Genomic DNA, 24,648 nt, shown 5'->3' with positions numbered 1-24,648 from the left:
CACACACACACACACACACACACACACACACACACACACACACACACACACACACGCCACTCAATTACAGCGCAGCCCAGAACAATTGGGTCTCGGCTACAATACAAAAACACACACCAGCGAGAGGCAGTAAACAAAAGTAGCCTTTACGCATATTCATGCAGGGGAACGGTTGGTAGTCACACGGAAACACAAAGCAAGGCAACACACACACACACACACACACACACACCCACACACACTAACCCTACCTCTGTTCTGTCAGTATAGGGCTCGGCCGTCTCCGTGGCAACCACGCCCCTCCCTTTTTGGCTCGCAGGGGAGGTGTTGTGAAAAGTTCACGATGTGTTTGCGTGGATAGAGAAAGAGAGAGAGAGAGAGAGAGAGAGGGAGAGAGAGGGAGGACGGAAAAGGGGCGTGGACGCGTATACCTTTGGGAAGTTGTATGACCCTGCCTCCAGTTCTCAGCTGGACCAAGCGGCAGCTGCGTCACGAGAGCCACTACAGCCAAGCGTTTGTTTTGAGTGTTTCGGTGAACTGCCCCCACCAGAGCGGGACACCTGACCACCTGTGAACCATGGAAAATGACGCGTCCCACGCCGAGCCCAGCAGCGTCTCCGGCAGCACCCACACCATCCCGCAGCCCGAGAGCGCGGAGCTGCTCACCCCGAGCTTCACCCCGTCCTCTGCCCCGTCCTCCCCGAACCCGATCAGCACCCTGACCCGGCTGGGCTTGAAAATCCCGACCAGCCCGACCGATGCGGCGCCGGGGAGCCCGGTCGACCGCGGCCAGGTGAGCGCCATCACCGTGGTGGCGCTGCTGGACAAGCTGGTCAACATGCTGGAGGCGGTGCAGGACAACCAGCAGCGCATGGAGCAGCGGCAGGCCGACCTGGAGGGCGCCGTGCGGGTCGTGCAGGGGGACGTGACCCGCCTGTCCAGGACCCACGTCGGCACCTCCAACAGCGTCAACAAGCTGCTCGAGCGCTCCCGCAAAGTCAGCGGGCACCTGAAGGACGTGAGGGAGCGCATGGATAAGCAGGCCGTCCAGGTGAAGAAGCTGGAGGCGAACCACAGCCACCTGCTGAAGAGGAACCACTTTAAAGTGATCATCTTCCAGGTGAGGGGGACGTGGTGATGGGAAGAGAGAGAGAGCGAGAGAGAGAAAGGATCAACACTCTGTCACAAAATATCTTTTGTTGCCTATTACAGCCCAAATAAATGTTCAAGGGGCACTCCACCGATTTTGGTTCAGTGAGAAGAAGGAGCACTACTCGGCCTATGTGTTCACAATAGTTCACATATAGACTCATGTGGTTCTCCAAAGTCCAAAAGTAAAAAAAAGTTTTTTAAAAACAGGTGATGTCATCGGGGTTGTCTCAGCTCAGGAGTAATATTTGTAGCTAATAGAGATTAAAAAGTTGGCATTTAAGGGGCCAACTTGACAGCATCTCATGTAAGACAAATGCACGAAGCTTGAGCTCTATCAATTGGGACCGCTCTGCAACACTAAATAACCTCTTTAAGGGTTAGGCATGTCATATTATTTAGTTTGTTAATATTTGCTTTATTAACTTAATGAGGCCTCATTCGCCTGTGTGTTATGTGTGTGTGTGTGTGTGTGTGTGTGTGTGTGTGTGTGAGTGTGTGAGAGAGTCACATTTGAATTCAGATTTGACTGCGGTAAAACATTTCTCGTGTCCCCGGTTGGCAAGGACACGTGATGTGCTGGAGGTGAGCAGCACTATATTACATTTTGAACGCCTGGAACCCGTTGAACAGGACTCGGGCGACCCGGAGAGCTCAAGTCCACAATGCTGCGGCCCTTGAATTATATTCCAAACATGCCCTCTGCTCATAGAAGTGTACAACATGTTGAATATGATGTTTTAGGTTAAGATCTGAACATATTTTATAGGTGTGCACGTAATGTAATATATATTTGTGGGTGTGAGAGTGTGAGTGAGAGAGAAAGAGAGCAAGAGAGAGAAAAGGAGAGAGAGCAGGGTGTGTCTGGGAATGGAGCTACAGAGGATAATAGAGGAGGGCTTAGACACTGACTTTGACTAGATCTGTTTACGCCCCCCCAGTCATAATTCAGACAGACGGCTTTTGGATGGATTTACCACTTCAGCTGCCATATCACACAAACCTGTGGGTGCAAAACTCTATACTGGCACTAACAAAAGTGATAAACCTCCTGGATCACCCAGGAAACTACAGGTGGAAAGTATCCTTACGCAACACCTCTCTGCACTTATCTCCAAAAAAGAAAATGGGTGTAACTTCTGTTCAAACACATACTGTAAGAGATGACACTTCAAACGGCATTCTTGGTGCGCATGATTACCACGTGGTTGCCATGCAGGAGGAAATATTGTATTTGACGCATGCAGTTTCACTCAACACCCCCACCCCCCCTCCTTTTCAAAAAGAAGAAAAACAAATACAAGACATGGTCTCAGAGTATGCTTTGTGCATGATTGAGTGCATGCTTCTTTTCATGCTTCCGTGTGTGACTGCAGGGGTGGGTGCATCTGAGCATGTGCGTGCAGGTGTGTACCCAGGCAGCAAAAGGAGGGAGGGGGGGGGCATTGTGGACACAGCCAGAGCCACTGAGAGCTCTTAACCACCGTTGTTATCTGGTTTCCCAAGTACTGAGGCTCTGTTGTTTCAAACGCAACAGGTGCCAAGACCTCGCTCGGTGACGGGGTGGACCCAGTGGGCGAGGCGGCGCAGGATCGATTCCGTTGAATCCCCTGCCCCCCAGGACAGTTTTCATGTCGTGCTCGGAAAGACTGCGAGAGGCCTCGCTTTCCATGCGTTGTCGAATTCCACACGTCTTCTTTTGCATTTTTTTGTCACGCCGCGTTGCTCCCTCTGCATCGTGTTAACGCATGTTTAGTCAGTGTTTTGTGTCTTGATCTGGTATATTTGACATTATTAGAGGAGAGCTTGTGTGAGTTTTTTTTCTTTTCTTTCCTCTAAATTTGAGTCAACTTAAGAGCGGGGCATGAGCAGATGGGTGTAGTAGGGCCAGGTATGTGTGGACTGCATGTGTGTGCCTGCAACTCTCCCATTGGATGCTATGCTGATGTGTCGGGTCAGGTGTATGCAGTTACCGAGCTGATAAATGAGACTTGGCGAGCCCGAGGGGAGCGGGAAATAAAAGAACTGTTCAGCCCTTGTTCCTTCCCCTCCCTGAGCTTGTGTTGACTCTTTTCCGTGTCCTGTCACTTTCTGCCTCACCTAATCTCTCCCTTTAAAAAAAAAAAAAAAAATGTTCTCTGGATTTTTCTCCATCTGGTGCTGTGCTCTAAATCCCTTGTCTGATATCTTTTGGTTTATGTTAGAATATCCACCTGTTTTTCACTTTCTCTTTATCTTTTGTACAAACTCCAGCTTGCGTGTGACCATTTCTTTGGTCCGGCCACCTGTCCTGATTCCCGGAGACCACACGACAGCACATGCGGCACGTCACTCTTTGATAACGCGCATTTTGCGGCGTGTCTAAAGAGCCAAACTCTCGAGAGGCCCTCCTCTCCCGCCCCTCCCCGCACGAAAAAAAAAAAAGATCCAGAACACTCATCACCCTGTACGTGCCAGCTGAGGTGGAAACACAGAGGGTTTATGGGTAAACGGCCACTGTTGGAGGGAGCAGGGTTCTGTACTCGCTCCAGGCTATGGCCGCGGTCAGTCAGAAATGGCAGCGCTGTCTGACGCTCCGCTGCGTTCCTGTACAAAACAAGGACTAATGAGGACTTAATTACCGATGCTTGGCCCTTGTTTGTTTGTTTTTTGTGCCCCTGTGCTTTTCCTGTCCCCACATGGCCCTCCCCTCTCTAGGCCTTGTCTCTTACACACACATACATACACAATTCCCAACCATCAGCGGTTGCAGTGAGCAGAAATTGTTTCGGTGATTACTGTTTGGAAAGGTAAAGTGTTTTGCGTTGGATTTCAGATATTTTCTCATTCTGTTGTTTGTTACACGGATTAAGATTAAAGGCTCATTACCTGACTTGGAAAAAGATATCCACGGTCATCAACCCCCCGGGGATCCTGCAACTTATCTTAATTGCATCGCTAAGCGAAATAGACGGCACATTCGGAATTTTCATTTCCTGCGAAAGAAGTCATTTATTTCTGAGCAGATCCTAATCTCCCTGTCTGTGTTTATTCCACGGGGGAATTTCTTCACAGCAAACAAATCAGCCACAATGGCAAATTGAATTTTGAACGGCGTGAGAATTGAGGCCCCACTGCCACGCAAATGCGAGCGGGCCCTGTTCAGACCTTTGCTGTCTGTTTAGCAGCGAGAAGGGAGTTCCCGTGGTGGGCTGGGAAGAGGATATGTGGTGATCGACTGTGCTTTAGGGATCCCTAATCGCAGACTGGCGGAGAGTGACAACAGCCCTCGCACACCGTCAGAGAATATTCATACCACATTGCAAGGGAAGAGAAGCAGGCGAACCCCGGCCAAACTTTTGCGTATGTGAGTTGAAATAAATCCATTGAATTGTGAAACTTCCCGTCCTGGCGTTTACGACGGTTGAACGTTTTGATTGATTGGCTTCGCGGCAGTCACTTGTCATTTTATTTGTTTGCTTTGCTGCCGATCGTCACAGTGCTTGTGCCACTTGACCAAAGGTTGTGAGTTAATTTCAGCTTTAAGCAGCAGGAAGTAAAAGCCGTTTTTCTACACTCCTCTCATACCCTGAGATGGAGGACAAACTGGTAATTCTGTTCTCAGCCTCGCCCAAAGCTCTTACCTTTTTGACTTGAGGACGCGGAGTTCATAACTCCGAAGGTAAACAAAACGTACAGAATAAATAAGTCCGGTGTGACGGATCCCTTTTAGTCCCATCTTGTGCATTAAGATCCAGTGTGACACAAGTGAAGTGTTACTGCAAAAGAAAAGCTGAAAGAAGTAGTTAAGAATTAGTCTAAATCTATAAACTTAAATATAGCACACTTATTCAGCCTCATTCATCAATATGTTCAAAGGCAATGTAATAATTGGGTGTAATTATAGTGCACTTATTGCGTGTGTTCGGTGCAAAATCTTCCGTTATAAAATCATATCCATTTCCACAGGTTGGAGCAGGTTGCTGGCTCGAGGCTACCGCTCAGTTTTTGTGTGTGTGTGTGTGTGTGTGTGTGTGTGTGTGTGTGTGTGTGTGTGTGTGTGTGTGTGTGTGTGTGTGTGTGTGTGCGTGTGCGTGTGTGTGTGTGTGTCTCTACAAGGTGATATAGCACCAGCTTGTAGCCTAAAGCAGTGCGAACTGTTTCACTGCATTGGGGCCACATGAAAGTTTTTAAGTACCACGGTTACATTAAGAAATACTATGGGACACTGTCTCTTTTATGTGCTTATTATATAACCAGTAGGCCTGCGTCACAGCAATGCTACCCAATGGCCAGAACTAGTTTTTGCTATTGTATGTTTGCGCAAGCTACAGGATGCGTTGAATCTCGATGTTTCTGTCCTAGAAACAATGTTTCACAAATACATGAAACGTATCACATAATACGTGAGTACAGGTACTGGTCCCAGTAACCTTTCATTACTTTAACTTGTGTCGGTGTGCTAAGTAGAGAGACATTCATGAGACGCGTTAGCTTTGCGCAGGTGGTGGATGGTACAAACAAAACATTAAAGGATTACACAATGCCAGTACTTCCAAAAGTTGTCTCATTTAACATGTTGTGTCCTCTGACAGTAGCCAACATTTTGTTTACATTGTGGGGTTTTGTTCAGAGTTGAAGAGTATGTGAACTCTCGGCTTTGGAGTTGTGTGAATGCTAGCAGCTAGCAGCTAGCTACTAGAATGGTAGGAAATGACATTGTAACAGACCTTTTGCATGGCAGACTTTTTTGTCATAGTGGTATTGTCCATGGTGGCTCACCATGGACAATGGCGTATTTTGTTTTGGTACGAACCTTGTGTGATACTATGAGGAGCACATATACAAGCCTGGAGTTTAAAGAGAATACTTTTGTCACAAGTATCACAAAATTATATTTCCACAAATTGCAAAGCCATACCAGCGACCACGAGTATGTGACTTTCACACATTGTGTTCTTCACAATCTAGTTAGTGAGTGAGATTTTAAGCACAATATAATTCCTGAAGAGTGCTGTTGGATTGGAGAAAAACTGGCCTGATGGTGGTAATAGTCTGATATGGCTACAGCACGGCTTCTGGCTTTGTCATCATTCTTTTTGTTCCCTTCTGGGGTTCATTCCTCTGAGAATCCAGTTTTTTATTTTTTATTTTTTTAAACATGAAATAAAGAGCAGAGGAGTGTAAAAGAGAGACAAATATAGGGGAAATAATGATGGGCAGAAGGAAAAAGACAAAATTCTGTCCACGAAAAGAGTGCGTTTGGATAAGAAATCATACTTCAGCAAGTACGGGCGAAAGACATTCATGTGGATTGGGAAGCATTACCTTAAGCGATCGCTCTTCAGCGTGATGTACCCATTCAGGTTTGACAAGTCTGCTCAACTGTTTTAGTCTTTGAGGCAAAGGCAAGTTTGCAAACTGCAGATTCCTGTCGTGGAAGACTAGTTGTAACAGCTTCATTGACACAGACAAGTGCTGACGGTGTTGCAAAGCCTGAGCTAGCTGATGATAGACTACTTGACTTGTTTTTCTTAAACCATGGCGGCTTTAATGTCATTTTCATTCGCCTCAAACTAAGAGCTGATGCAGAATATGCAAAATAATAGGGACGATAAAACCAAGCTGTAAATAAAGGTAGCTCTTAAGATAGTTTAGCCTCCCAGCGTATCCCATGATGCACTGCCCTTTCTTTGATTCAGAACTGCTGAGAGCGCATGTTTAGCATGTTTTTCATGATGGCGCGGCATCATGAAAAACATGGCTTTGATAAGGTGACAATAAGCTCACTTGTACTCACATGCTCCCTTTCACTCTCAATTCTTTTGAGCTTTCTCTTTTCCGACTCTCACAGCGTTACACTGTTAATGCCGGTCTTGACGTACTGAATGAACAGAGGTATCTAAATGGTTAACAAAACTGCCTGGAGGTTGTTTTCAAGCTGGTATTCTGCCAAAGAAGGCCAAGGTACCATGAAACAATTTGAAGAAAAACAAACACGAAACCAACTATCCTCTTTTGACCCTTTTTTCTGTCACCTCACTTATTTTCTAACCTCAGCCGACCACCCACTTGTCTGCTCCTTCTTGACGTTTCAAACCTCGGTGTCCATGATCCAATCCTCTGGCCAAGGCCAGAGCATCCATGGCAGGAAAAGGGAAAACAATAGCCACGCTGGATATCGGTGTTCTTAGTTCTCTGCCTTTTAAGATACAACGTGAAAATGCAACATGTGTTGAGATAAAACACAATGACTTCCAGGCTTCTCTGCGGACTCTCGCCCGCCCTTTGACCTCCATACAGTGGTAAACATTTTCACAATTGGTGGTAGCCTTATCAAAGTTGCTCAGGGTATCTCCACGCAGCCCTTATCAAACAATGGTTCTGATACGTGCAGATGCGGGATTGTGCTGAAACAATGTGCCAAAGAGCTGGAGGAGATTAGCATATCCAGGGAGCAGAGTGAAAACAGGAGCGTCAATGTGCAGGAATGCGTTGCTGTGACATCCCGCGTGGGACAGTGCGTGTTTGGCGGTGTGGTAACCACGTGTTTTTTTAAAATGAATACCGTGCCATGTATGGAATTCATGAGAACTGGAGAGCATAGCATGAAAGGCATCACTCTGCGAAGTCTTGTAAATTATGGGCTGAGTGAGCAGACGTCCGGCATCATCACTTACAATATGTCACCAGGAATAATCGGCGCCTCTATAGTTCCGCCGGCACGTCAGCATGACATCGCTCCTGAATTGGTTATTGTGTTGTGTGATTACACAAGTTTTTCTTGTTTTCGTTTTTTTTTTTTTGTCGGGGAGGGAATACGCATGGGAAAGAAAGCCTGTAACTTGTTATGCAAAAGCTTTATGGGTATTTGGTTAAAGGCCATGATTTATGAAGTTGCTGATTTATGATTGGTGGAATCTTATTCGTCACAAGTTGAGCACACTTGTTATGGTTGTACGGTGTCGGGCTTGGATCTCAACATTTGGTATAGAATGTATTCGTAGAAAAGTGCAAAGCAGCACATTGGGAGTTTATCATGTTAACCACTCCCATGACAAAAAGCAGGATTCCATTTCCTTTCCTTCCTTTCCTCCTTCCTTCCTCTGTCCACAGATGGCTCTTCGTGCACATTTCGGTGTGTGTGGGGGGGTGGCGGGAGTTGTTACGCAACAAGCTGGGGTTGAGTGTAAAACACCTTACTGCACCGTAATGGGAAGGATGCAATCAAAGCATATGCACAGGAAAATGTGCACATTCACATGAGTTACCAGGTGGACACTGCAGTGCAATTGTTAACTTAATGACTGAAGGTCATGAATGAAGGTAGGTTGTATTACAGATGAGGAGGATAGACACATTTAGAGAATAAAAGGAGAAAATTAAGAGAAGGGGGCATGGGGGTGTAAGTCCATCAATCAATAAGAAGTATCTGAAGCATTATATTCCATGACAGCAAACTCTGTTCTGCCTGTTTTTATAAACTAAGCCTGCTGTCTTTATCATTCTGTAACAGAATAATTGCAGGGGCTTGTCAAGGTGTGTGTGTGTGTGTGTTTGTGTGTGTGTGTGTGTGTGTGTGTGGTAGTGTACCCTCTCATTGGTGCGGTCCACCTGAGCCGGAGGCATCTGACTCACTGTGCCAACACACCTGTACTAACCCGGCCTGTTAGGATTTAGAAAACCTCCATTTATCGTCTGAAGGGGCCGGAAAACCCTCCTGTTCCACTTGCTCACTTTAGTATAAAATGCATTTGAACAGTAATAATAATGTTTAAATGTGCCATTTTGACAGGTGACGGTGCTTTTTGTATTCAAAGCATACGTTCCCCACAGTTTTCCCCCGGTGATATGTTTGACTGTATATAAGAAGTGGAGGTAGTCATCGTGACGTCACTCGTTGGTTTGTGGACTGCCGCTTTGAGGCCGGGAGTTCGGTGATTTGGCCGTCACCATCTTGGATTACGGCCGTCGCCATCTTGGCTGTTTTGCAACTAATGAACCAAGTTTACCATATCTGGAATGCAAAGAAGTGATACAGCTCTAGTTACAGCGACCTGTCAGTCACAGAAATCCACTAAAACACTCCACAGAATTTACGAAATGAACATCATGTTGTATTGAAGAAGACTTGAAACTAACGATTACTCAAGCTAATCAATCAAGTAAGTAAAGTAAGAGTTATTTTCTCATAGACTTCCATCCAATCTGAGGAGTCTCCCCCTGCTGGTCAGTAGAGAGAATGCAGGTTTCAAGACACTTCTGCCTTCGGCTTCACTCGGCAGAACTGGAGATTGTCTCCTGGGTGACTTGCTACAACAACTCTGAGGAAACAATGTTGGCCGACCCCCCAATCAGATGCTGAAATAGGTCTGGGTCATGGCACCAACAGTTACCCACAGAATCACTTCCTTTTTTCGCGGTTTTGATTACAGAAAAATATTTATTCATTTCGTTCTTGAATTGTACAATTCAAATACATTAATGACTGGCGGTCTGATCTTTATCAATGTCTTAAATCGAGATATAGGTACAAGACTCCGACGCCACAGTCACGCTAAGCGGCTCTGTGAGGCTGAACTTCAGCGCAGTGGTGCTTTCAAGCGTTCCAAGGTTTCTTTAACACCGGCCTGCTAAACGCGCTCACGTCGACACACTGTTTGGGAGCTCAAATGTGCAGTGTGTTCCCCAGCTTTGAGTAGTGTGATGGTGTGCTGAAGTTTTTTTTTAATTAGCACCAACCACGGTCGGTTTACACGGCTGAGTCACACGCATGCACATCAACAAAGGCAAGAGAACAGATGCGGGACGAACAGCAGCGGGTGTCATTTACACGCATGGTGTAAACAGTCGCTCACGGAGTAACGTGAGCCCGTCTGAGCTCCTGCAATCAGGGGCGCCGCCCTGATCGCTCCCTGTTGGACTAGAGCACGAGACTGGCTGAGTAACACCTAGCAGGGCTCGCAGTGAGATGGCAGCTCCGCCATGCAACTGTTAAAGGAGATCTTGAGCGCCATTATGTGGCCGTTCGGAAGAGTGAAGAGTGGAGAGTGTTCCCTTTATCGCCTGGCACGCGAAAGGAACTTTGTTTGCTCCAAATGTAGTTTGATTCACTTTCATCTTGCTCATTTTAAACACTTTCTTTGCTCAACAATGGCCGATGTCCTACGTGGCTGCACAAATGCACACTATCACAGAGAGAATCAAACACACACACACACACACACACACATACATTTCAAATTCTCAGTGGCTAATGAGTGCTTGCATAGAGGATGCATTAATTAACATGGTTCCCAAGAGAAAAGTGCCAGAATGTGAGGTCCACACACACACACACACACACACACACACACACACACACACACACACACACACACACACACACACACACACACACACACAGGACAAACCTGGGTCAAATGATATTTAGTTTGAGATTTAGTTTGTTCTAGCTTGCTTGCCAAGACTGTTGGGGGGTTAAACTGACGACACCCTCACTTTACGCTGCGTTACCATTCGCGCTGTCAAACAACAGAAACTGCATTTTTTTAACCAGTTAAAGCAAATAAAAGACGAAGACTAAGAGCCAGATTAAGTTGATGCAGGTCTCTCGTACAGTGTGTGGAAGGAGAGCTCGGTTTCCATCGGAATGGGTTTGAGTTTCAGTCGTGGCCTCCCACACACTCCAGGACCCACCGTGATTGTGAGAGATTATATCAAACATGTTTGAGCCAAATGAGAAGGTGTACGACGTGCCCAGACTGGAGCAGAAGAAGCGCGCAAATTATTGAATCTTCGTAAACCTTAACGCCGCCAAACAATTAGGGGAGATTAGTGTTCATCATCCGGGAATGTTCCTCCGAGGGTCAAGACAGGTCTAATGACTGACCGGTCAGATTAGGTGGGTTTTTTTAACCCTTGAGCTATTTCGAACTTCGTGCAAGGGCATGTCACCCCGCATACTTCCTGGCTCTCCTCCTTTTGATTCTGCATGAACACGTTGAGTTCCACACGGCCTCTCTCTCTCTCTCTGGGTGTGGCGCTGGGTCAGACCAACAGCAAAAACGGGGCATCCAGATCCTGCTCGTCCCGATATGGCAGGGGGGGGGGGGGGGGGGGGGGAGCTACAGAGAAGGAAACTGAAATGGAGGAATTGCATTTAAACCAAACAGGCAGTGGTAACCAGAGCAGCTCCCCCGGGGGCTACCTTCTGTCTTTTTGGGAATTTCAAGTTACAAATCTGCAGTTCATCACAACTCCCTGCTTTTTTAGTTTTTTCAGGGACAATGATGACGAAATAGAAACTCACTGTCAATTCTCTCTCACACACACGCACACACGCGCACACACACACACACCTACTGTACTATACAGTGCGCTGTATGTTCTTAAAAGCACATATTCATTTTGTATTTGTTCTCTTCCCTGGTAAATGTGTCCCTGACAGATTTATTAGCATTGACTGGGAGATACTGAACATGCTTGGCACATACCTGAACTGTGAATCGTACCTGCATGTTTGTGATCAAGGAGAGCGGCATCGGGTGTCTGCAAAGTGGTCAAACGCGGGGGGGGGGGGGATTTCCATTCACCATGAAGCACTGTGAACTGCTGTCGATGACACTGAGGTAAAACAGCAGTTGCGAACAGCCCCAGGTCTCCCATGGACGGAGCTAATGCAATTAGAAAATTGAAGAAAGAGATGCAAAGGTTCTTCAAGTGTTTTTTGGAATGAAGCACACCTTGATAAGATCCTGTGATCGTTAAATCATGTAGTATAGGATTTGGCACCATGATAACAATAATGATTGGAAGATGATTGTAATCACTGTGGGAGTACTTCACTTTACATCATATATTTTTCATTTACACACCACAGTCACCGGCTTAATTCCTATATTATAAGATAAGAGCAAATAACAGCAGTCTAAATTGTCTTAAATGGACTAAAGACAGATTGCAACTACAATACCCCAGTCCTTGGAAGTAGAAAGAAGTCACCATTGAGTGTCGAGTGAAGAACAGACAGCAGGCAGGACTCGTCTAGACCATCTGGTTGGCCCAGTACTTAAGTATGTGGTAATGACACCCCAGGAAAGATGCACGTCTCGCTCCTCCAACAACCTACGGCGCACTCAAAGCACTGCTATAAAGTCCTAAGAGCTGCAATGCCATGCATTCTTTGACATGCAGACTTTAATGCAGACTCATTCTGACAAGCACGGAGTACAGTAACAACTTGTGCAACAAGTGTGTCATTCCAATGTGTACCGGTGGTGACACTGAAGCTTGATGTTGACATATCCGGAGGGCAGCTTGAATTCAAAGCTGGAGCCACAATGCGGCACCTGTGTTACGATGCTTCTGTAATCGTAGCCCATTTCAGGAGAGGACTTTATCAAAACATAAAAATGTGCTGCACAATGTGCTGTATTTAGTCAACTCCAACTGATATTGTACTTACCGATGATGTCATCAAGAAGGTTTTCTCTCTGAGCATTTCAAATGTGTAGTAGAGGATGTCAACCATTGAAGCTACACCTTCACTCTCCACTCACTCCTGGGTGTGAAAGGAGGGGGGCAGCGGGGGGTGGGAACGCAAGCTCATGAATCCCTGCCTCTGTGTGTGTGTGTGTATGTGTGTGTGTGTGTGTATGTGTGTTGGGTGATTGTGCCCAGATAAATGGGCAACAAGTAAGAGGGCGGAAGACAAGACTGTGAAGAAACAAATTATGGAAGGAAATTTGTTTGACATAATCTTCCTGGATGATTTAAATGTGCACGATTTAGCTTTAAATAATTAATATTATGCATTTAGTAAGCTACCAAAGTAGTGTTTGCTGATTTCTGTTAATGATGCCTCTCAATCATTATTGTTAACATTGTTGCACCCAACCAGCCGCTCGCCAGCCCCTAATGGTCGTCAACATGGCAACAAAGCAGACAGCCATTTACAATCGCCAAACCATGGCCAGAGATATGCACAAACATGTGTATAGGGATATGTGTTTGGAAGCACATCTGAAATACTTTGACTTGCGATTGAAGTCATTAGAACTCGTTAAGTTGCCTAAAGTCTAATCCTGTAAAATGTAAAGCAATGGTGCTTATTTATAACGGATCCAAATAACCGTCCTGTTTCTGTCCCTTTGTTTCCCAATAGGAGGACAATGAGATCCCCGCCAGTGTGTCAGTTAAGGACTCCTTCAAGACCCCACAGCCGAGCCAGTACGACGCAGAGTCCATCCTTCCTGCTCCGTCTGTAGCCGGCTCTGTTGATGGCAGCCGTGCTCATGAGGAGGGTCTTCAGACCATTAGCCTGTCCGACGACGACGATGACGATCTCACAGTACACCACGAGGAGTACGAGATGTGTGGGAGCGAGGCCAGTATGGGTCCGGGCACTTCCCGCTCATTCGAGAGAAGGGCTGACAAGTTCAAGCGCAACAGCCTCAAGAAGGTTGATAGCCTGAAGAAGGCCTTCTCGCGCCAGAGCATCGAGAAGAAGGTGAACCAGATCACCACCAAGATTGTGCCACCAGAGAAGCGTGAGCAAATCCGGAAGAGCCTCAGCCCTAACCAACCCAAGAGCCCGACCGCCAAGTCCTCCTCTTTCAAGGTATCTCCCATGACCTTCAACATCAAGAAGGTCCGAGACGGGGAGGCCCCCGCACAAGGCGAGGACTTTCCCGGGGAAGAAGACCACGTGGAGATTCCTGCTCTAGAAAGCTTCGATGAAGAGATTCCCTTGGCAGAGGTGCATACCCAGGAAGGAGTTGTGGAGAAGATCCAGGAGATGCGGAGTCCCTCCACCCCAGAGAGCATGAAGGCCGAGCTGGCAATCAATGGAGAGGCACCAAGCTGTGAGATAAATGGCGCTCGTTCCGCTGGCCTGGCAGTTCCAGAGCTCGATGAAGATCTTGTCGAGGAAGAGGAGGAAGAAGAGGTGGAAGAAAAAGAGAAGAAACACAAAAGCCCTGTTGAGATCGCAGCAGATGCCCAGATTCCCACATCAACAATTACTGTAGAGCAAGTGTCTTAATATGATTTATTTCTTAGCGAGAAGCAATTCTAGTTTTCCATTCTTTCTTTTCTTGCCTTAACTTTCTAAATTCGTGAACACCCAGCAGGCACAAATTATCCCTCCATTGTAAACGGGCCTTTGCGTTCTTGCCATGAACCCCCACCATATACACTAGAAACGTACTCCCAGCTTCCTAAGGTAGCCCATCCTTGGACCATTCCTGCAACTTTTTGATTATCACCAGCTCAGTCCTCAGACCATGACACACACAGTGTAGAAGCAACTGGGTTCACAGCTAGATCTCGCAGTGTATCAGAATTCAGTGCTTCCTAAACCCTGTAGCACGGCTGTCCAAAGAAAGCACCGTTGCACCAATGGACCATAACTCCCATCAACTGGTGCCCGTGTCCTATAGCGGCCCATTTCCAGGACGCTGGGCCAACTAGCTCCCTACTGCTGTGTCTGTCTGCCTCTGGAGCTTTCTTCCACACAAATAGCCTGTTCGTTCTTTGTGGGGGTTTTCTTCTTCTTTTTTGTTTGAAGAAAAATGGTCAATCTTTGGCAACAGTGGTACTACCATACTGCCTGTTGAGGCAGTGTGTTGCCAGGTCGTGCTCGAGTTGGAATGGGGAGGTTCAGGGGTTTCAGTGAAAAGGCCCTGGGGTGTTTTGTAGTGAACTAGAGGTTGTTTACTAAATTCTTTGGACCTATGCTGGAAAAAAAGCCCCAATCTTAACCAACAGGTGGCTATACTTCAGTATTCTGTTGTCCGAGTGGTGACGTCTTGTCTCCTGTCCTTCACCTGCGCACGACAAATTGTTGATTACTTCCATAGCGGCATATCTAGAATGCCACATGAGTGGCATGTGGCACATGGGAATGTATTAGTAATGTTTGCTTGCACATTCAATAACCTCCAGGTGCAGACAATTAGAATAGATGGCAATCGAAAAAGAGTCTAAATGTTGTTTGCGAATCACACTAATTAAAAGAGAGATAAAAGATAAACAAATACCAGTTAACATGTTTGTGCTTAATTACACTGATGCAAATGAAGGACATCGTTGCAGGATAGATGCTACTCTTCATGCCGAGACAAATTATTGACACAAACAACCCTGCAGGTTTTATTACTGACATTGTAATGTCCCCTTTGTCTTCTCCGCAGGGCAAATTTGTATGTTTATGTACAGGAATGAATCTTTGTTTTTCTCCACTACTCCCTAGGTATTTACACCTTAAACACCATAAAATAGTAACTTTACGATAACTGCCTTGAGTATGTGTACTTCATACAGTGATTGTTGTGTCTGTGAATTAGTTTTTGAGTTACTATATGATACTTTGGTGTTTGTAAGTCGACTTTCTTTCTTTCAGGCATATCATGGGACCTGCATGGTGTAATGTTTATTCGGCTTCACGTGTTTTAAGACATAAACACATATCTTATACATTTGCCAGGGCACCATCACTAAATCCCGTCCCCCTAGATACCTGCACACACACAAACACACACACACACACACACACACTCCTCCAGTGCCTTTCGCCCTGCACAAGCTGGTATGAGTATCTGCAGTCCTGAAGGGACGGCTTGTTTTTGTAGATAAGAGTGATTTGTAAATGCTTTTCCTCTTCTGAGGAATTGTTTGCAGCTAACGCTTTACGGGGCATAGTCACGGGTTGATACCAACTACTGCAAAAGCTGAGAACGTTTGAAGTTAGAAGGAGGTGCAAGTTCACTCACAACCAACCTTATGTTTGGAAGTCATGCCGGAAAGTAAAAGAAAGTGCCCTTCCTCTTGTTGCACGCTGTTAGCGCCGTACCAGCCTTAGTTACAGGCGTCCAGTATGCCAGGACTCCCTAAAAATACTTTAGCAAGTGGTAGCAGGTGCCAAGGATCCAGACACTGGAGAGGTCACAGAAGTGGATAAAGGCAGAGGACAGCATTCCTGGCTTTGACGGATGACTCCTGCTCAGCCCCATTTTTCATGTTCTCTGCCTCCTTGTTGAGACTGTGCAAAAGAGAGGGGAGACGTTATGTGGAGCCACAGGTGTTCTCCCCCCACGGGGCGTGAGCTTGTAGTGGAAAGGGGTCATGTGTGGGTGTTGGAAAGAACTTAAGTTATTGGGAAGGACGATAAAGTTGCCGTGGGGTTCGCTGTAAAATGTATGCGCATGTACACGTGTGAGAGTCTGAGATGCATCAGACTCTTTGGGACTAACTATGCAAAATTATATAAATCAATGAAATCACACTTCGTGGAGGTCTGATGAACTCAGGAGAAAAGTCGTACACATGACATAGCATAACTGAACTTAAAGCCTTTTCACTGTGCGTGCTTCATGCGTACAAATTAACCTGCCAGTTTGCTCAATGGGATCTGTGAAGAGAAAATAAAGGAATGGACGTGAATGATTTTTAAACAACTTGATACTTGTGTGTATTTTTACTTTGTCATTTTTCAAAGTATTTTCTTCTTTTTAATTCCACTCTGTATAAATAATTTTACTGAAAAGGGATTGAACACTGGGCTTACGTGTGCATTCTTTGTACTGTAGAGGTTAAAATGTGACCGGCTTTGAGGTATTTCCTGCTTATTTGTGTTACTTTGATATCTCTGTCTGCCAATGGTAAATATGCAATACCTAGATTTGTGTTTGTGCGTAGAAGTCTGTTTTTATTTGTCTTAAAATCAGACCGTTTCATCTGGATCATATGTGAGAGCTGTGTTTTTATTCTTTTTTTTTCATTTTTAATAAAAGTTCAAACTCCACAAACTCCAACTCTACAGCATTTGTCAGGTAGTGATATCGTGTTTAACACCAATCTTTGTTCATAGAGAGTTTTGAATTTCTAGCCTGTTCATTTAGCTAACCACTTAAACCAAAGACGTTTCCTTCACAGCAGAAGATTCCCCGGCCACTTGAGTGTTTTAAATGAAGTGCTCCTGCCACTTGTTTCAAGCATCTTGTAAACATGCAGGCATTTCCTTTTCAGAATGTAGTATTGTATACACCAATAAAGATTTTATAACATTCAATTATGACCTTTTGTCTTTATTTGCAGTCCTTGAGGTAAAAGGTGAGTAACATGAGTCACACATTTCACACACATTGTATCATAGTTTAATGTCCTGTGGATCATCGGGGTCGGGAGTTTTTGACCTGTCCTGTCCAATGAAACATAGCAACGCTTGCTGTCGCTTAGGTCACTACAAGTTTGAAGTAACTGTGAGTCACACCGTTGTGGTTTTGTAAACCTACATGTAGATAATTGGTTAGAGGATTAATCTCGGTGGTGGGAGTGGTTTGATTGCTCAACCCCTATTTACATAGCACAGTTTGTAGAAAATCAAGGTGATGGGCTCTGATCCACAACAAAGGATTGCTTCATCCAAATTACTAAATAACCTTTACATAACTTAGTCGAATACTCTAACCAGAAACAGTCTCCTATGGCTCAGAATAATGCTCACCACACACTGTAAATAATTGTGATCGGAAGTACTTTCCACAGAGGAAGTAGTCCCTCTAAAAACTATTGACAGTTCTGTGAATGGGCTGCTCGATTATTAAATATTTTTTTCCCGATACTATGTGCACCATGAATTAAATTATATCCACCACATTTGTATTGGGTAATTTTTGTGGAAGAAATCCTGGACTATACACCACTACTAAACTGTGTATGTGTACGTTGTGTTGTACGTACACGGTATGTGTACTTTTGTTGTTGCAATATAATATGACAGGGATAAGTGATAAAGTGAATAGTAGCCTACCTCTATTATATGAAGTTTGTTTTCATCACGTCCTCGTGTGTGAGCCGAGGTGTTTTGATGGTGTGTGTCTCCCTCTTACGTCCAAACTCAAACCAACACGCTGCTTCTTCCACTGCGTCCCATGTCGTAATTATCGACGGATTCACTAGAACTAGCAAGCTAAGCAATACGAACACTTGTTCTGTGAGTTTGTGACAACTGAAACGTGTAATCGTACAAATCACGACTGACATTAATGTAATTCACATCTGGTTGTTGCAGTTTTGTAAATAGTCACGGTGGCCGAGAGGTTAAGGCGTTGGACTCGAAATCCAATGGGGTTTCCCCGCACAGGTTCGAATCCTGTTCGTGACGTTTCTCCTTTTGCATGGATTTCGTTTTTTTATTTCATTTGTTGAAGACACTGTAAACCGAAAAAACATACGGATTTATAACGCGCTGTAAACACGTTACACGTACATATTGACGTACTGTATGGGGTCATTCAGCACTCCGACCACAGTGGGTTAGTGGATGAACGTTTTAATAATAGAAGTTGGCAACTCATAAATTAGCCGTGATGACATAGAGTTCACGAATAATGTGACTTTACGTAACACATGTCACATCGTTAAGTTTCATCCTCCATGGGATTCATCCGGATTCACCGTTGACACCCGCTGAACTCTCACATTATGCTCCATCGCTCGCGTCTCTTCTCGCGTTGCTTGTGAATTACATTCCCTTGGTACAAACCAACTACTTTTCTTGTGTTCTGCAAACAGGTCAGCACATTGTCTGCTCGTATTTGGGATTGCAGTCTCTTAACAATTGGAAGCCGGGTAATTGTCAACATCGGTCCGCGGGTTCGTGTGTGGGCACACAAAAGAAAAGCTCGATGTGTAAACCCCTTTCCTCTGCAGGATAGTAGGACTGACCGACTCGTATAAATTAGACCGGCAAACCCCCGGTTGACGTAGACCTGGGTGTCTTGTTGCTACAGGGGACGCTATATTGAAAGTGAACAGTTTAAACAGATTTTAGACCGTGTTTTAGTGTTGTTGACGCATATACAACCAGGGCTCTTAAGGCTTGCGAACAACTCCAACAGAGGCCACAGTTAGAAGTAGACACACTAGTCTTCTGACACAATTCATTTGGCCAGACTCCGTGCTAGCAAAGCTAACGACAAACAGTTGCTTTTTTTCCTCAAAAGAGGCACACAAAGGAAATGCGGTCGATTTGAAATTATTACCGTCAATAGGAGTTTAACGCTAAATGGTCGGGGGAGATAACTTATCTCCTAATAGTTAACGGCACCGATACTATCTCTTTGTAGAAACCTCTCATAATTTGACATTCGGGCCAACTATTGCTAAATCGCCTAGTGCCAGTTCGCTACATAACTAGTTACGTGTTTCACGTTAGCTTCTCGTAACCTTTATTTGAAGAACTGCCATTATGGCCTCACTCGTGAACAGAGACGTGCACAGAGACTCGTATCCTGTCACTAAAAGAAGGTAGCTAGCTAACTAGCTTGCAGTCCGAGCTAGCGAGCGTTTAGCACGGTGTTCCTTAGCAAAGCTACTCGGCTAGCACCCGGTGGTGTGTTTGCCGTGTTTTGAAGAGCGGTTCACGTTAATTGTTATGTTTCATCCCTTAACTCCAACGGCGGTGTTCCTTGTATTCGACTTGAATGTAACGTTAGCCGACTACCATTGAAGCCGTTCCTCGTGTCTATAAACGGTTTAAATAGCGGGATAGTTTGAAGTGGGTTTAAATTAGCATTTGGCTAGCGGGGCTAATCAGCTAGCAGAGCCAGGGGTAACGTTGTAACGTCAGCTACCGCGGCCCCATTACACAGTAACTACTGCCAGCCCTTTACCGCCATTGGTTTGTAAGTGGCAGTGAGGAAACTAAGAGTTGATTTGACATCTTTCTTCGAAGCTAACGATGGCAGCCGCTACGGGCGATGGCCTGTTTTTATTGAAGGATGTGAAGCCTGGGTCAAAAAATCTCAATATCGTATTCATCGTGTTGGAAATAGGTAAGTTGGTTGGATCGTGACGCTGAAGCTTCCCCTTAAACCGTCAACTCGTGTCTTTTTTTTTTTTTTTTTTTTTAAGGGGTAGCATCACTATTTTAACGTTGTTGTTCATTTCAACACATTACCTCTGGTTAGAGGTGTTTTGAGCAGGTTGACCCTTTTTGTCCTAACTTGCTTTGTTCTGTCAGGCCGAGTGACTAAGACGAAAGATGGGCATGAGGTGCGCTCGTGCAAGGTGGCAGACAAGAGCGGCAGCATTGCCATCTCTGTTTGGGACGAACTCGGCAGCCTTATTCAAGCGGGGGACATCATCAAACTGACCAGAGGGTAGGACTGATGGCATGCATGCAAACTGATTGTAGTTGCACAAACTTTCTGAGTTGACGTAACATGTTTGCCGTTCACTGACCGATCAATGCACATCCAAATACTTAAATTAGACGGGTAGTTGTGTGTACCTGAGCAACTCTGTTGAAACGAATTAGTTTCTGAGGTTTAATGTGAGATTTCTGTGTTAGCTATGCGTCCATATGGAAAGGCTGCCTGACCTTATACACTGGAAGAGGAGGGGATCTACAGAAGATTGGAGAGTGAGTAGCTGGCCACAAATCCATTTGTACTTCAATTCATTTCTTGAGTTCTCTCCTGCTCAAGGATCATACAAGACCAGGTCGTTTTGTGAAATTGGTCGGGAACATGTTTGTTTACATGGTTGAACATTTAGAGTGTTTTGTAATTCAAGGGCAATCACTTTCTCAAAACACCTGAACCATTTATTCCCAAGAAATGTAATTTACATTAGTCAATTTTGGTTTTGCTGTCCAGTGAACAGCCTTTGAATGACTTAAAATCTAAAGCTTATGCTTAATGGTCGGACAATTACTTAAAAGTACTTTTAACAATAAAACTCAACATTCCAGCGAAACACAATTTTTGCATTTTTATTTTTCTTCTTAAAACATGGGCTTCGTCTCCGCAGGTTCTGCATGGTGTATTCAGAAGTGCCCAACTTCAGTGAACCAAACCCAGAGCTTGTAACTCAAACAAACCAGCAAAACAAGTCTGTGAGTAGCCATGCACCCACTTTCAACTTTGCATTAACAAATGTGTCGTCCTCTGCACTGTCAATTGTAAGTCAGCAGTTCAGTCTCGCAACAATGGTGGTAGGATGTTAAAGCTGATGTTCTCTTTCACTAACAGGGTAAACCAGACCAGAATCAGAGGGGAAACTCTCCACCCAATCAGAATTCAGGTACACCTGCAGCACCAGGTCAGTATATTTAACTGTGCAGAGAACCACTGCACAAGTCCTGTAGCGTGGTACACATCAGGGTTGTCAAAATACCAGCAATTAGTAGTCTGTACCAGTGAAATTCCACAATTCTCAAAACCAGCGCAAAAAAACCCAATACTTGAACATGCACTGCTTCATTACAATTTGCATATATTTGCACTAGCTAACCCCTGTGCCAATTTTCACAATTTTTACCATATAGCATTATCAGGGACATTTTCTATTATCCCTGGGATGCCATTTGTCTTAAGCCCTGATCCCTGCTACTCTGCGGTACTGTAACAAGTACCGTTACACTTTCAGGTACCGTCACACTTTCAGAATTTTGGCATCACCTTGTGACCAAAGTACTGTCCCTAGTACACATAAGTGATATCTGCATGTTGGTGAGGTGGGATGGTACTACAGAAGTACATTTTTGTGATTGCACACATGACATTTCTTGACGGAAGCAGTTTGGTGTTCTATTGTTTAATTGTCTGAGATTGATCTGACATGATTCATCTCATCGCTTGCCTTTTTTTTGTGTTTAGAGAACAGGAGGCCCCACTGGCCTTTTTCACAGCAGACATTTTGACTTGCCATTGTAAGCCATGACGGTGTGACTGAGTCAGCATGCACAATACCAGGACCCTGAATCCAAAGCAGCAAATGGATTTCAGCCTTCATTAATATTATTTACACCTGGGATTTTCCTAATGTGATGTGTCAAAATGTCTAATGTAAAAAAGGCCAATAAAGTTGGATGTGTCTTGATATGCTTTTTTTTATTACTTCTTTCTGTTGGTACTTACTTGTATTTCTTAACCTCAACCCACAGGTAATGGTGCCATGACATCATTTGCCAACAACAACAACAACCCAACACCCAGTGCAGCCCGTGACACTGGGTTCGGGAGCGTTGGGCGACCCAATGGCCGGTCACCTGGCAATGGAGCATCTCCAGCTACTACTGCTGCTGCTGCTGCTGCTGCTGCAGGACCCACAACAGCTGCAAAGTCTTCAGTTACCATTAGCAACGGCAGGGACCCACGGCGTGCCAAAAGATGAAATTGGGGCATGGGAAAGGGGGGAGGGGGGGGCGATTATGTGGGAAAACTATCGACATCCCCATTCCCTCCTTCCCCTTTTTAAAAAAAAAAACATTTCTGCCCCTTCCATCACAGCCTATATTCAGAATTAAATTTGGGACTGCTTGCATCATTTTTATACATGCTAACGTAGTCAAATGTGTCGTGCTCTCGGAAAGCATCACAGTGACTGATCTACCACTTGATGCATCGGCAGACCTCGGTGGTTCAAGTCATGGTCTGCCTTCTTAGTCGCCGCCCCCTTTTCTTCTAAAAGGCACTGCAAGTTGCCAGCTACGTGCCAGTGTTTCCTCCCCCGTACACTGTCCTTAACCCCTTCACCTGTTATCTTCTTTCAAACTATACACCCTACTTGAACACTTGATGCACTTTCTTCACTTAATTTATGTCGGGGTAACCTTGGCTGTCATTTAATCAGGAAATTAGTTTGTTTTTCAGCGGGAAAAGCCTTAAGTTGGTCAAAATGAGTTTTTGGACTGAATGCATGAGCGAAGGGTCTTGTCCCTCATAACCAAACTGTATCCAAAGTGAATCTGTGAAAGGAAAGGTGTTAGTTTTGAGTTTTTAATGTTCGGTAGGTAAATTGATATTAAACATTTTTGTTTTGTTTTCCATCAGTTGTACGTACATTCAGTTTTGAACCGTTAAATAATGACACAATGTTTCACAGAATACATTTTACAGTAATTCTGCTGACACATGTAGTCTGTTTGACTATAACAGTAACTTGTGTTTGTCAATCACATGCACAGTATCTCAAGTTGGTTATACTGCACTACAGAAGATATACAACTCACTGGTAATAAGCAGGGTCTAACAAACAAATTGTGACTTAACATGCAAGGACCTTGAGTAAAGATTTTAATTTTTTTAAATTTGGGCTTTAAACCTTTTTCTGGAGCCGTACAGTTTGCCACAAGTATCAACGTACGAGAGTGGAACCCTCCACAAGAAGCGTATGTAGCCCTCCTAGTGACCACTACAGACATGCAGCGGTTTAAGCTGCCACTGCCACCTTAGCGCAATACTACCACTACCCATTTTTAAACCAGCCTCCCATCGATTCTCATGTTTTGATTCTACAGCACCATCTAGTGCCTACTGAAGTAAACAACACGGCTTAGTTTACAGGATGCTCCAAAGTATGAGCTATGGCATTAGTGGGCCCCGTTCTCTCGCTCCCTTTTTTTAAGTATGCATGCATCTGTAAAAATCACACAATTAAGCAGAAGTGGAGTTTGAATTATTGGACCTTTTTTTATTTGTCACGTTGATACTTATAAAAGGAAAACCTTTGCTTGAAGTCTTCCATTTTGAAGCAACGCATTGCATACAAAAGAACCCGTGTCTTCATTTCCTTTGTTGCACCAAGCACCTTAACATGGCCTCCGGGGGCCGATGTTACTGCATTTAATGTTGGACACACTTCTGGTTTAGGGTGTGAACACTGGCAGAGCAGTGGAACTGCTATTCATATGAGATTATTTTACATGTGACATGTTCTAATTAACACCATGGAGTCAAACAACAGCTGTTATTGAACATAAAAGGAACATAATGTGGCCAAGGAGAAGGGAATCGAAACAAAACCATCTGTCACATTGTTTGGTGTAACTTTGTAGATCCATGAAATGTAGGACTGAAATGCATTTCTATGTAAAGCTCTCCTAATGTTAAGCAGCCCGATTATATGTCTTGCCACATGTTCAGAACAAGTTTCTGTAATTCCACTTACAATAACAACAAAAAATGCAGTACTTGTGACACTGGAAGTTGAAACACATGAGACGTGTGGCAGGAAATGTGATGCTCGGCGCTCGTGTGTCAACACTGATGCATGTCATGAGCTGGGAACTTCCTCTCAATCAGGAATGTAGTCATGTGTATTTCATTTTTAAAATATCACATGGTCACTGAACCTGTCCGCCTGCTATTTCTCAAAATGTATAACTATATTTCTGCATACATGTCCTAAACATATAAAGACCGGCGTCAAACACACAATAACCCTAAGCGTGTTGGAGAATCAGAACATTTGTGATGCGCTGCATTCCTTGAACGTCTCGACAATCCTCCCGGTGTTTATTTTGAATTCATAAAACGGTTTCATTTTCCATTTTGCGTTCAGTGTAATGAGCACATCTCATGACTGTGTGGCTTGCATTGTGGTTTAGGTATAACCAAACAATGACTATTGGAATAAAAAGAGTGACTGATGTATCGACAAACACTTATAGAAGAAAGTAGTTGTTGAGAGTTAGAATAATGAAATCTTAATCCCGATAACAGCTTGAAA

The 24,648-nt window shown here is 44.6% G+C and overlaps 2 protein-coding genes and 1 non-coding gene across 5 annotated transcripts; all 3 read left to right on the top strand.

Moving 5' to 3' along the window:
- Positions 1-313: 313 nt before the first annotated feature.
- On the top strand, positions 314-15,097 carry cavin2a (caveolae associated protein 2a). The gene is made up of 2 exons (XM_034562467.1): positions 314-1,120; positions 13,295-15,097. Exons 1-2 carry the CDS (start codon positions 578-580, stop codon positions 14,171-14,173), a joined length of 1,422 nt encoding a protein of 473 aa, XP_034418358.1. The 5' UTR covers positions 314-577; the 3' UTR covers positions 14,174-15,097.
- Positions 15,098-18,213: 3,116 nt separating this feature from the next.
- On the top strand, positions 18,214-18,295 carry trnas-cga. The gene has a single exon. It is a non-coding gene; the product is annotated as a tRNA-Ser (tRNA).
- Positions 18,296-18,592: 297 nt separating this feature from the next.
- nabp1a (nucleic acid binding protein 1a) lies at positions 18,593-22,966 on the top strand. Of its 3 annotated transcripts, none has more exons than XM_034561255.1 (7): positions 18,593-18,705; positions 19,868-19,967; positions 20,156-20,294; positions 20,486-20,557; positions 20,947-21,031; positions 21,168-21,237; positions 22,082-22,966. In XM_034561255.1, the coding sequence occupies exons 2-7, from the start codon at positions 19,874-19,876 to the stop codon at positions 22,309-22,311; spliced, it is 690 nt and encodes a 229-aa protein (XP_034417146.1). In that variant the 5' UTR covers positions 18,593-18,705; positions 19,868-19,873; the 3' UTR covers positions 22,312-22,966. The 3 variants fall into 3 exon arrangements, with proteins under 3 accessions (XP_034417146.1, XP_034417144.1, XP_034417145.1); XM_034561253.1 differs by having other exon boundaries at positions 18,680-18,762; XM_034561254.1 differs by lacking the exon at positions 18,593-18,705 and adding an exon at positions 18,777-19,440.
- The last annotated feature ends 1,682 nt before the right edge of the window (positions 22,967-24,648 follow it).

Source organism: Cyclopterus lumpus, chromosome 21 (assembly GCF_009769545.1).
Source record: "Cyclopterus lumpus isolate fCycLum1 chromosome 21, fCycLum1.pri, whole genome shotgun sequence".
NCBI classification, from domain to species: Eukaryota; Metazoa; Chordata; class Actinopteri; order Perciformes; family Cyclopteridae; genus Cyclopterus; species Cyclopterus lumpus.
The sequence above is the reverse complement of the archived record's forward strand: the minus strand, read 5'-3'. Positions and strand labels throughout refer to the sequence as shown.

What these genes read in the sequence shown, in the direction of transcription:
- nabp1a (XM_034561255.1), top strand. Translation starts at nt 19,874, where the DNA reads ATGGCAGCCGCTACGGGCGATGGCCTGTTTTTATTGAAGGATGTGAAG. An exon ending in CAAACCAGCAAAACAAGTCT is followed by an intron (nt 21,032 to 21,167) that starts GTGAGTAGCCAT and finishes TTTCACTAACAG; the next exon opens with GGTAAACCAGACCAGAATCA. An exon ending in AGGTACACCTGCAGCACCAG is followed by an intron (nt 21,238 to 22,081) that starts GTCAGTATATTT and finishes CTCAACCCACAG; the next exon opens with GTAATGGTGCCATGACATCA.
- cavin2a (XM_034562467.1), top strand. Translation starts at nt 578, where the DNA reads ATGGAAAATGACGCGTCCCACGCCGAGCCCAGCAGCGTCTCCGGCAGC. An exon ending in TTAAAGTGATCATCTTCCAG is followed by an intron (nt 1,121 to 13,294) that starts GTGAGGGGGACG and finishes GTTTCCCAATAG; the next exon opens with GAGGACAATGAGATCCCCGC.